The sequence below is a fragment of the Triticum aestivum genome, chromosome 7D (assembly GCF_018294505.1).
Source record: "Triticum aestivum cultivar Chinese Spring chromosome 7D, IWGSC CS RefSeq v2.1, whole genome shotgun sequence".
Lineage (NCBI taxonomy): Eukaryota > Viridiplantae > Streptophyta > Magnoliopsida > Poales > Poaceae > Triticum > Triticum aestivum.
In genome coordinates, this window is record NC_057814.1 from 228,071,887 (window position 1) to 228,084,194 (window position 12,308).

The 12,308-nt window shown below is 45.1% G+C and overlaps 1 protein-coding gene across 1 annotated transcript; it reads right to left on the bottom strand.

The window, feature by feature from the left end:
• Window positions 1–9,926: 9,926 nt before the first annotated feature.
• On the bottom strand, window positions 9,927–11,641 carry LOC123163633 (uncharacterized). Its single transcript, XM_044580992.1, has 3 exons — window positions 11,494–11,641; window positions 10,478–10,647; window positions 9,927–10,381 (listed from the first exon to the last, which is right to left on the bottom strand). The coding sequence occupies exons 1-3, from the start codon at window positions 11,566–11,568 to the stop codon at window positions 10,243–10,245; spliced, it is 384 nt and encodes a 127-aa protein (XP_044436927.1). The 5' UTR covers window positions 11,569–11,641; the 3' UTR covers window positions 9,927–10,242.
• Window positions 11,642–12,308: the final 667 nt, after the last annotated feature.

A 12,308-nucleotide genomic window follows, 5' to 3' on the forward strand; every position in this document is an offset into this window, starting at 1 on the left:
TCAGAGTGAAGTGGAAAATCATCGTAACAAGAAAAATAAAGTTTCTACGATCTGATTGCGGAGACAAATTTTTTGAGTTACGAGTTTGGTCTTCAATTAAAACAATGTGGAATAGTTTCACAAATTCATGCCACCTAGAACACCACAGCATAATGGTATGTCCGATCGTCATAACCATACACTATTGGATATAGTGCAATCTATGATGTTTCTTACTGATTTACCACTATCATTTTGGGGTTATGCATTAGAGACAATTGCATTCACGTTAAAAAGAGCACCATCTAAATCCGTCGAGACGACACCGTATGAACTGTGGTTTAAGCAAAAAACCTAAGCTGTCGTTTCTTAAAGTTTGGGGTTGCGATGCTTATGGGAAAAAGTTTCCATCCTGATAAGCTCAAACCTAAATCGGAGAAATGTTTCTTCATAGGATACCCAAAGGAGACAGTTGGGTACACCTTCTATCACAGATCCGAAGGCAAGGTATTCATTGCTAAGAATGGATCCTTTCTAGAGAAGGGGTTTCTCTCGAAAGAAGTGAGTGGGAGGAAAGTAGAACTTGATGAGGTAACTGTCTTGCTCCCCTATTAGAAAGTAGTTCATCACAGAAATCTGTTCCTGTGACTACTACACCAATTAGTGAGGAAGCTAATGATGATGATCATGTAACTACAGATCAAGTTAGTACCGAACCTCGTAGGTCAACCAGAGTGAGATCCGCACCAGAGTGGTACGGTAATCCTGTTCTGGAGGTCATGTTACTTGACCGTGACGAACCTACGAACTATGAGGAAGCGATGATGAGCCCAGATTCCGCGAAATGGCTTGATGCCATGAAATCTGAGATGGGATCCATGTATGAGAACAAAGTGTGGACTTTGGTTGACTTGTCCGATGATCGGCAAGCCATAGAAAATAAATGGATCTTCAAGAGGAAGACGGACGTTGATAGTAGTGTTACTATCTACAAAGCTAGACTTGTCGAAAAAGGTTTTGACAAAGTTCAAGGTGTTGACTACGATGAGATTTTCTCACTCGTAGCGATGCTTAAGTCTGTCCGAATCATGTTAGCAAATTGCCACATTTTATGAAATCTGACAAATGGATTTCAAAACTACATTCCTTAATGGATTTCTTAAAGAAGAGTTGTATATGATGTAACCAGAAGGTTTTGTCGATCCTAAAGGAGCTAAAATGTGCAAGCTCCAGCGATCCATCTATGGACTGGTGCAAGCATCTCGGAGTTGGAATATACGCTTTGATGAGTTGATCAAAGCATATAGTTTTATACAAACTTGCGGTGAAGCCTGTATTTACAAGAAAGTGAGTGGGAGCACTACAGCATTTCTGATAAATATATGTGAATGGCATATTGTTGATCGGAAATAATGTAGAATTATTCTACAAAGCATAAAGGAGTATTTGAAAGGAGTTTTTCAAAGAAAGACCTCGGTGAAGTTGCTTACATATTGAGCATCAAGATCTATAGAGATAGATCAAGACGCTTGATAAGTTTTTTCAATGACTACATACCTTGACAAGATTTTGAAGTAGTTCAAAATAGAACAGTTAAAGAAAGAGTTTTTGCATGTGTTACAAGGTGTGAAATTGAGTAAGACTCAAGGCCCGACCACGGCAGAAGATAGAAAGAGAATGAAAGCCATTCCCTATGCCTCAGCCATAGGTTCTATAAAGTATGCCATGCTGTGTACCAGATCTATTGTATACCCTACACTGATTTTGGCAAGGGAGTACAATAGTGATCTAGGAGTAGATCACTGGACAACGGTCAAAATTATCCTTGGTGGAATAAGGATATGTTTTTCGATTATGGAGGTGAAAAAAGGTTCGTCGTAAAGGGTTACGTCAATGCAAGTTTTGACACTGATCCAGATGACTCTAAGTCTCAACCTGGATACATATTGAAAGTGGGAGCAATTAGCTAGAGTAGCTCCGTGCAGAGCATTGTTGACATAGAAATTTGCAAAATACATACGAATCTGAATGTGGCAGACCCGTTGACTAAACTTCTCTCACAAGCAAAACATGATCACACCTTAGTACTCTTTGGGTGTTAATCACATAGCGATGTGAACTAGATTATTGACTCTAGTAAACCCTTTGGCTGTCGGTCACATGACGATGTGAACTATGGATGTTAATCACATGGTGGTGTGAACTATTGGTGTTAAATCACATGGTGATGTGAACTAGATTATTGACTCTAGTGCAAGTGGGAGACTGAAGGAAATATGCCCTAGAGGCAATAATAAAGTTATTATTTATTTCCATATATCATGATAAATGTTTATTATTCATGCTAGAATTGTATTAACCGGAAACTTAGTACATGTGTGAATACATAGACAAACATAGTGTCACTAGTATGCCTCTACTTGACTAGCTCGTTAATCGAAGATGGTTGAGTTTCCTATCCATGGACATGAGTTGTCATTTGATTAACGGGATAACATCATTAGGAGAATGATGTGATTGACTTGACCCATTCTGTTAGCTTAGCACTTGATCGTTTAGTATGTTGCTATTGCTTTCTTCATGACTTATACATGTTCCTATGACTATGAGTTATGCAACTCCCGTTTACCGGAGGAACACTTTGTGTGCTACCAAACGTCACAACGTAACTGGGTGATTATAAAGGTGCTCTACAGGTGTCTCCGAAGGTACTTGTTGGGTTGGCGTATTTCGAGATTAGGATTTGTCACTCCGATTGTCGGAGAGGTATCTCTAGGCCCACTCGGTAATGCACATCACTATAAGCCTTGCAAGCATTGTAACTAATGAGTTAGTTACGGGATGATGTATTACGGAACGAGTAAAGAGACTTGCCAGTAATGAGATTGAACTAGGTATTGAGATACCGACGATTGAATCTTGGGCAAGTAACATACCGGTGACAAAGGGAACAACGTATGCTGTTATGCAGTTTGACCGATAAAGATCTTTGTAGAATATGTGGGAGCCAATATGAGCATCCAGGTTCCGCTATTGGATATTGACCGGGGACGTGTCTCGGTCATGTCTACATAGTTCTCAAACCCGTAGGGTCCGCAGGCTTAAAGTTCGGCGACAATCGGTATAATGAATTTATGTGATTTGATGTACCGAAGGTAGTTCAGAGTCCCGGATGAGATCGGGGACATGACGAGGAGTCTCGAAATGGTCGAGACGTAAAGATCGATATATTGGACGACTATATTCGGACATCGGAAAGGTTCCAAGTGATTCGGGTATTTTCGGAGTACCGGAGAGTTACGGAAATTCACCGGGAGAAGTAGTGGGCCTTATTGGGCCATACGGGAATAGAGAAGAGAGGCCAAAAGGAAGGAGGCGCGTGCCCCCCTCTGGTCCGAATTGGACAAGGGGTGCAACCCCTTTTCCTTCTCCCTCTCCCCCTCTTTCCTTCTCTCCTACTCCGGAAAGGAAAGGGGAATCCTACTAGGACTTGGGAGTCCTAGTAGGACTCCCCACACTTGGCGCACCCCCTCTAGGGCCGGCCTCTCCCTCCCTCCTTTATATACGGGGGCAGGGGGCACCTCTAGACACAACAATTGATCTCTTGATCTCTTAGCCGTGTGCGGTGCCCCCTCCACCATAATCCACCTCGATCATATCGTAGCGGTGCTTAGGCGAAGCCCTGTGTCGGTAGCATCATCATCACCGTCATCACGCCATCATGCTGACGGAACTCTCCCTCGAAGCTCTGCTGGATCGGAGTTCGTGGGACGTCATCGAGCTGAACGTGTGCTGAACTCGGAGGTGTCGTGCGTTCGGTACTTGGATCGGTCGGATCGTGAAGACGTACAACTACATCAACCGCATTGTGCTAACGCTTCCGCTTTCGGTCTACGAGGGTACGTGGACACACTCTCCCCTCTCGTTGCTATGCATCACCATGATCTTGTGTGTGCGTAGGAATTTTTTTTGAAATTACTACGTTCCCCAACAACATGGTGGAATGCTTCAACAATGTGCTCAAGGATGTCCGTTCCTTGTCGGTCACTGCAATAGTGAAATATACCTTCTTCAAGCTCAACGAGTATTTTTTGAGGCATTCCGAAGAGACGGCCAAATGGATAGGTGTGAAAATGGAATTTCCCTTCAGAGTTGAGGATTGGTTGAAGCATCAAGCACGCAAGTCTTGGCGTCAACAAATCATTAGTTTCAATGAAAAAGAACAAATCTACCAAGTCGATGAGCCGGGTAGCACAACAAGGGACGGCATGGCGTACGGTGGAGTAGCATATGAGGTGCGCCTCAAGACCCGGTGGTGTCGGTGCGAGAGACCTCACAAGTATCATTGGCCTTACTCGCATGTGATGACCGCCGCAAGGTTCAGAAACTTGAAAGTATCCGATGGTACCACCTTGCGGTTGCATGAGTTCACATTGGAACGAACGAGGTTGACATGGGCTCCTAGGTTTCATCCCTTCCTAGATCAGTCATAGTGGCCTGAGTACGATGGGCCACACATCATCCCCGACCCCGAACTCATGGTGCCTACAAAGGGAAGAAGAAGAAGAAAGAAGAGGTTTAGGCGTGACATGGATGACCTAGCTGGATACACCCGAATGAAACAATTTGGTAGCGGCCATTTCATGGAGGCACCGGACATCAATAGTTGTGGTAAATGTGACGAGTCGGGACACAATGTTAGGAAATGCACCAAAAAGCCACGGACCGATGCCAACACTCCGGATCCCACTAGTCAAAGTGGTGCCCGAAGAGGAGGTACCGGTGGCACACAAGGAGGTACAAGTGGTAGTGGACGAGGAGGCAGGAGTGGTGCGCGTGGAGGACACACGAATCTTGGCGGTAGTGGACGAGGAGACAGTATTAGAGGGCGTGGGGGACAGTCGGGTACCGGTGGACGTGGTCGTAGGACGAGAAGGGTTGATAGAGGAAGGCCTATTGACATCTTGCTTAACCCAGATGGTTGAAATAATGTGAATGGTACTTGATATTTGGTCTTGTTTATTTGTTTTTCTTGCATATATACATGTTATTTTACTTTACTAACTACCAAATTTGTCTTTATAGGCATGGCTTTTTCCGGTTCCGTGACGAGGCCACCGTGTGCTAACCGCGAGGACATGTCGGACAAGTGGACAGACGCCGAGTTGGATAAGGTGAAGGACAAAGATATGAGAACTCCATCATGTTGAGTTAAGGTATCCACCGACCGCAAGAAATCATGGACGTTAGGAAGAAGATATTTTGTTTGTCCCAACTATCCCTACGATCGTCCTCGTCCAGCTCACGCCTATGATGTAGCGCTGGTAAGTTGTTCAAGTTCAAAGAGTATTCAACCATTGGTACAACTTGAACCTATCTTACTAATGACAACATTTGTTCTTTATACGTACGTAGTCATCGCCTCCACTTTGTAAGTACTTCACATGGATAGATCAAGATGTGCCAGAAGATGTTAAGAAAGATCAATATCGACATTGTCTAAGGAGGCAGCGGTTGTTTAAAGAAGCATTTCAGAGAGGCTTGGATGAAGAGCGTTGTGAAAAGGAGAGGATGGAGCGAAAGAAGCGTGAAGAGGAGAGGGCACGCACGAAGAAGATTGCTCGTCAAGAGGAGAGAACAAGAAATCTTGCAAGGGCTCGTGAAGCCCAAGAGGAGGATGAGGCACGCAACAAGAAAGGAAAATGGCCTCATGTGACCCAATAAGGCCTTACTTTCGAAAAACTAGTCATGAACTATGCCTTCGATTCAAGAAACATGTGATGAACTGTGTCTTTGATTTGTGAAACTTGTGTTGAAGTATGTACTTTATTTGCGAAACATGTCGTCAACTATGTCTTTGATTTGTGAAACTTGTGATGAAACTATGTCATGAACTACATCTGTTATGCTGCTGTTTTTGCTGTCAATTAGAAATGATGAACACGATGGAAAATAGAGCAAACTTTTGCTCTGCTTTGCACCCTACCGCCAGAAGCCCTGGCGGTAGGCTATGATAACCTACCGCCATAAGGCCTGGCGGTAAGCGATGAATCCCAATAGCAAAACTGCTGGAACGCAAACTCTCCCCTGTTTTGCGGTAGGGTTGGCTATCCTACTGCCAAGGACGACGACGGTAGGGTGGCCACCCAACCGCCTACTCTGCTGCTTCTCTTGTGACCAAATCGGCCATTTTTGTGGCGGTAGGGTTGGCCACCCTACCGCCAAAGACCTTGGCGGTAGGGTTGCAGCCTGGTATGCTGCCTCCTATGACCAAATCGGCGACAATGAGGACGGTAAGGTTGCCTGCCCTACCGCCATCACATTTGGCGGTAGCAATCTACCGCTGTGAGCCCTGGCGGTAGCGATCTACCGCCGTGAACCCTGGCGGTAGGGTTGGCCACCTAATAGCCATTTTTCTCTGTGACCAAGTCGGCCATTCTTTTGACGGTAGGGTTGGTCACCCTACCGCCGGAGCCTATGGCGGTAGGGTGCTGATCCATGTCCCTGCCTTTGTTTTATAGCCCTTTGCCTTTCCATTTCTTACAAACTTCTATGAACTAAGCATCCACAAATGACATCAAAAAATGATCGAGTAGCAAAGACATACATAACTAAGCATAGTTCATTACATCCACAAATGACACTTGTTCAACTGACTTAAAACATCTAGCGATTCAAATGACATGAGTTCAAACTAGAAAGCTCAAGCTCGAGCATACATTTTCTACTACGGAAAAAAAGATCTAAAACGTATAAGGCGTTCAATTTGTGCGTCACTATCAGGATTAGGCTTCAGTTGATAATCCGACGATCCCGCCCAATTCTCCAACACACCTTTCGTTTCGCCGAACCAGGCCCATCGAGCACGGCGTTTCGGAACTTTGACTTGCCTTGTATGATTGCCCATCCAATGACCTGTCCGGGTTTTCTCAAGTCCAGCTCACGGAATTCTTCTATGTTCACAGAGAAAAAGATCTTCGTTGCCACAGAATGTCTGCAAGCATATTCCATCTCATGCAGCTCATTAAGTATCTTCTGTTTTTCTTTCACAAGCCTACGGAAAACTTTTCTCTTTTTTCTCCTTAAGATCAGAAGGTTCCTCCATAAATGGATACTTGTTGAAATCCATCATGGCAGCAATCACCTCATCATTGCTCTTGAACCATGCTTCAAGCTCCCTCTTGATACCAAGTTCTCGCTCCGCTACAATCTTCTCAGACGCTACCGCCAGACTCTTAGATGCAATGTCACAAGACTTCTCATATACTTTCTTCATCTCCTCCGGGGTCATGTTTTCCATGCTACATGAAATGGAACAAACCAAAACTCAAATCAAATGATACAATACAAACACAAAGCATAACTTATTTATAATGACCTAGGTTACATAATGTTCTCACTGGTTCAAATGACATAGGTTACATAAATGATAAGGGTACATGCCATTATAGTCCAAATGACACTACAACATCATTTGTTTCAACCCCCTCTACTAGTCCATCAACAAGACATCTTTGTCGTACGGCCCGGGATTGCAACAAATGACATCATTTCTTTCACGAACCCAAGCACAACGAGTTGCCCGACTAAGTATCGTCGATGATGGTTGCCTAACTAGCCAATCAATGATCTGGCCAGGGTTGTTAAAGTCCGTCTCATTCACTTCATCCCTTGTTCCACACAATGCAATTTGCCTTGCAAGAGCGCGTCTATGAATTTTCTCTTCCTTCTTGAGATTGCTTATGTTTTTCTCTTTAGCTTGGTATAACTTAACTCTGACATCGTCGCACTTTGACACATAATACTTTGAAAAATCTCTACAAGCCGCATTCAACGCATCAACGGCTTTGACCCACAAGTCCATCTTTTCCTCAATGACTGCACGTTCACGCTTCGCCGCCGCCTCCGCGGAAGTCTCAACAAAGATGATCGATCCCATCCTACAAGTCGAGGGATTACTATAACGGTCATCCAAGGCAAAAATCCTAACCATCTCTTGACAAAAACTATAACCCTAGGAGTAGATCGAGATTCGAGAGGTAACTACTCTAACAAAACCCTAATTAAACTATAACCATAACGTTCGTCATATAGGCATTTACTTAAGCATAACCATAACCTTAACCCTAACCATGTCATTAAACCTAACCCTAACAAAACCCTAAATGATATTTCTTACTACCCAAACAATGCTAGTGACACAATACATTGTCAAAGCACAAACATTACCCTAAATGCATCATATACATTGATTTCACCACAACAAAACCATGAACTAGTGATTCCAACAAAATGAGCAAAATGCATGATTTGAACCAATCAAATGAAGGGGGATGAGGGAGGTACCTTGGGTGATGCAAATGGCCTCGATCCACCGGCCAAATCTCAAGCAATGGAGGGGGATCTAGTGGGTGATTTGGAGGGGGAGAAGAGGGGGAGAGAGCTTGAGCTCGAAAGAAGAGTGGGGTGAATGAGTGGGTGGGGAGCAGCACAACCCCCTCCCCTCACAACCTTATCCAGGAACCTACCGCCAGAGAGCCTACCGCCAGAGTCGGCGGCGGTAGGTCCCTTTGCCACGTGTCCACGGCCAGACGGCGTCAGGGAACCTACCGCCACGAGGCACGGCGGTAGCCTGTACGTACCTACCGCCAGGGCCTCCGGCGGTAGCAAAAGGGTCAAATCTCAAAAAAAAAAATCCTTACCGGGGTCAGATTCTGATTTTATATGCCAAAAGGGTCAAAACACGAAATTTTGCCACGATGAGGCGCAGCATGTTTGGGAGAGCGGCAGAGCTAGTAGCCTAGTACAGGGGGCACGGCGGAGGTCCTGGCGCGCGTCGGTGGACTGCTTTGTGGCGGTGCGGATGTAGCTGTAGCGTGTGTAAAAAAAACTGTAGCGTGTGTTCCAGGGGCTGAGGATGCTGTCCTGGGCCATGACGGCGGTGGCCCTGTGGTGGGAGATCTGTCGGTGGTCTGGGCGGCGCGCTGGGCTCGCCTGCTGGCGACGACGCGGAGATGCCGGATGGTGGCGGTGCATGTCTGATCTTGACCCATTCAGGGGTTGCGGCCGTGGTGTGGTTGTCCGACTGGAGTTACTGCAGCAACAACCGGTGGTGACTACGCCCGGAACTGTGCGGTTGGAGATTGATGGCTCGAGGCTGCCAACTCTAGGTCGTGCTAGAGGTGGAAGGTGGGCTGCGTGCCCTTGTTTGTGCGGATCGGAGATGCACCACGGCGTTCCGGCTCACCGGCTGCCCATCTTCGGTGAAGCGGGAGGGATGTTACGGGAGCAGTGACGATGTTCAGTCAAAGCGCGTCGAAGCCGAGTCTGGCTACAACATCGGTGGTCCCCGTCGTCACGCGGTCGCCTCCGGCTTGCAGCCCTGCCGTGGTTGCTGAAGGGCGAGGGATGTTACTGTAGCAGTGACGATGTTGCAGGTCGGAGCGCGTCGAGGCCGAGTCATTGAGGTTGAAGCAGCGGCGATGCTGCACTCACTCTATCGTAGCAAGCTACCGTTGTTGCTGCAGGGCCGGTGGCGAGGACCGTGACTGAGACACTGACCGCTGTTGCTGCAAAGGGATCAAGGAACTCTTCCATCCACGGCTGCAACGCAGGCGCCTGCAGCAAGGTGGCCTCTGAAATAGAGCAGGAATATGAAACATGTATGATTGCATCAGGAATTTGGTTTCCTCGGATCACCAGTGAACCTGTGGACGCATATGCTTCCATCTTTTAGCTGAAATGATTGGACGACAGGCTGGGCATCAGGTTCAACTATGAACATCCGAATTGCTCCTTTGCGGCCTCAGCTGACAAAACCAAAGAACATTTACGGAAAAAGAGTAACAAATACTGGAAATGAAGACAACTGGTGAAGAGCCCATGGGACAAAGCAGGCAATTACTGTTTCCAATATATGATAACAGTGACAACGTATGTTTTCTGTAAACAATTTATTTATGCAAGTGAAGCCACAAATCCTAGACCATCATCTGATTGCCATATCCACAGATAATCACCGCACACACCTGCTTTGATTATCAAACACTAATTAACCTGCAGTACCTAACGGGGCACCTGCTCCACGCAGCTTGTGGTGTTACCAAACAAGAGTTACATTGCACATGCCAAAACCACATTATAGCATGAAACAGAAAACTTAGGTTTTGCGCATCATAATTAGCCAACAGTGTTTTCCTAAGATTACCTACTTGGTTTTACATACCATAAACAGAATGCACCCGTAAGCCTTATGCTATTTAACTAAGTATGTCTCCTCTTGTCAAACTGCTTACGGAAGCAATTTTCTCGCCAGTCTAAACCCATGATGAAACCAACAGCCATAGATGCAGCAGTGAGCAGTGCTGCCATCAGCTTCGTGTTTGATTCATCGAAGTCCTCCCTATCAAAAGGATGTGCATGATGCATGAATGTTAGGATCGTTTCATTTCATCTGATTAAAAAAATTAAATAAGTTGTAGTGCCTCAAATTAATTACCACGCAGCTTCAACTTTAATTCTAGTTATCCCATCGCCAATAATACTAGCTACCTTGCCATCTATCTCCACTCCTTTTTTTTCTAATTTTGCCAACAAATGATTAACCTCCTGTTTCGTCTTCCTAGCAAAATCAGATTCAGCTCCATTGCTGGATCCACCCTGGTAAGACTGATTAGAGAACTATAATTGAGATAGTGATACATGAGTTAAAACAGCTATTCATGCATGTTAGTGGATGCTAACGAGAGAGCATGCATGGCTGCAATTGGCTAACAATAGTCCTTCTAGAATTCATACTATCAAACTTTCAAAAGTTTGACCACTAGTACATCTAAAGCTATCAAAACTGACTATATGAAAAAAAAAATTGGGGGGGAATGCTTTCACGGCAGTACAATTTAGAACATATATATATTGATATAGAAGCTATATATACAGTAGCAATCAAAGTTATATTTCGACAACCACAAAAAGTCACTGAGGAAAAATAAAAAAGAATGATGGAATACTCTTCTTCCCTCCAAATAAACTAGACGCACGCCTATCATGGAATAAACTGTTCATCATGTGATCATATCCGCTGTGTACTCAAAGTGCGAGCGGGGGCAGGGGCCCACCCACTACAAATTGCTTCAGTAAGAGACCTAATTATCACAAAATTTTCAAGCAAAAGTAAAAAATTTAGCACAAATCTAAGATAGGCCTCCTCTGCAAGCAATCCGGCATTTTTTCTTGTGCACATTTCAGTGGCAATATTCATCATTATTGGGTTAAATTACAGAACCCTGTCCTAACAAGGGCCTGAAGTAGGAAATTGCATCAAACCTACATCTTTGTTATTGTCTCGGGAAAAGGCTCAGGCGCATCATATAATTTGTCAGGTATAAAAACCGTTTGATGGGTTTCTACTGGTTAATTTGGTGATAAACGATGGATCTTGTCAGAACAAGGCAGTGGGAAAGCGAATTGCGGGAATCGGAGGTTGATCGATCGAACGAGGGCGGAATTAGGTACCTGATAGGTGGGAGGCGGAGAGTCCGCGGGCGGCCAATCCTGCCGACGAGTGCTGGAGGGAGAGCGCAGCGCCATCACGCAGGAAGAATCTTCTGTGTTGGGGGAAGGGGGGCGGCGCTAGGGTTTGTTGCGGTTGCTGCGCGGTGGGCAAAAGAGGGCTTTTGCTGGGACGTGGAGTTTTTTTAGGCTTAAACTAGCATATATGCCGGTTGCAACGGGAGAGATATTACTTTGCGAGAAGCAATCGGAGAGATAATTCATGTGTCCATCAAAAAAAATCTCCATAGCGGTGCGATAGAGAGAGGAGTTGTGGTCTTATCGTGGGTCATGTTTGTTCCTCGGGATCTTGATAGTGGTGGGGTTAGTCGGCGTGGCGACAACTATCCAACTCGTGACTTTTTTTCCTCTGGATTCGTCTCTTTCTCGGGATTGTGTCTGCCTCCTTATTTGATAGCTACGGGGCGACCTTCGGGACACGGTTACTTCGACCACTCCCTCTTACGATTGCGTAACCGGATGTATTACTAATTGTAGCACATAAATCCCATTTCATTAGCATATTTAGCGCATAACCAGACATCAATGTCTCTTTTTTATTAGGATTTATTCTCTTTGATCATTTTAGCGCTTAAGTGTCCATAATTTTTTTATCCGACCAAACCAACATATTATATTTTACAGGCTCAAGAAAAAATTGCTCCCTCAGATGACAGCAGGGGAGTGCGGCTGAGGCCCAATACTTCATGTGCGATGGAGCAATTTTTTTCTTGGGCCAACTACGTGGGAGCTACTATATGACGCTTGTTGCATAAAAT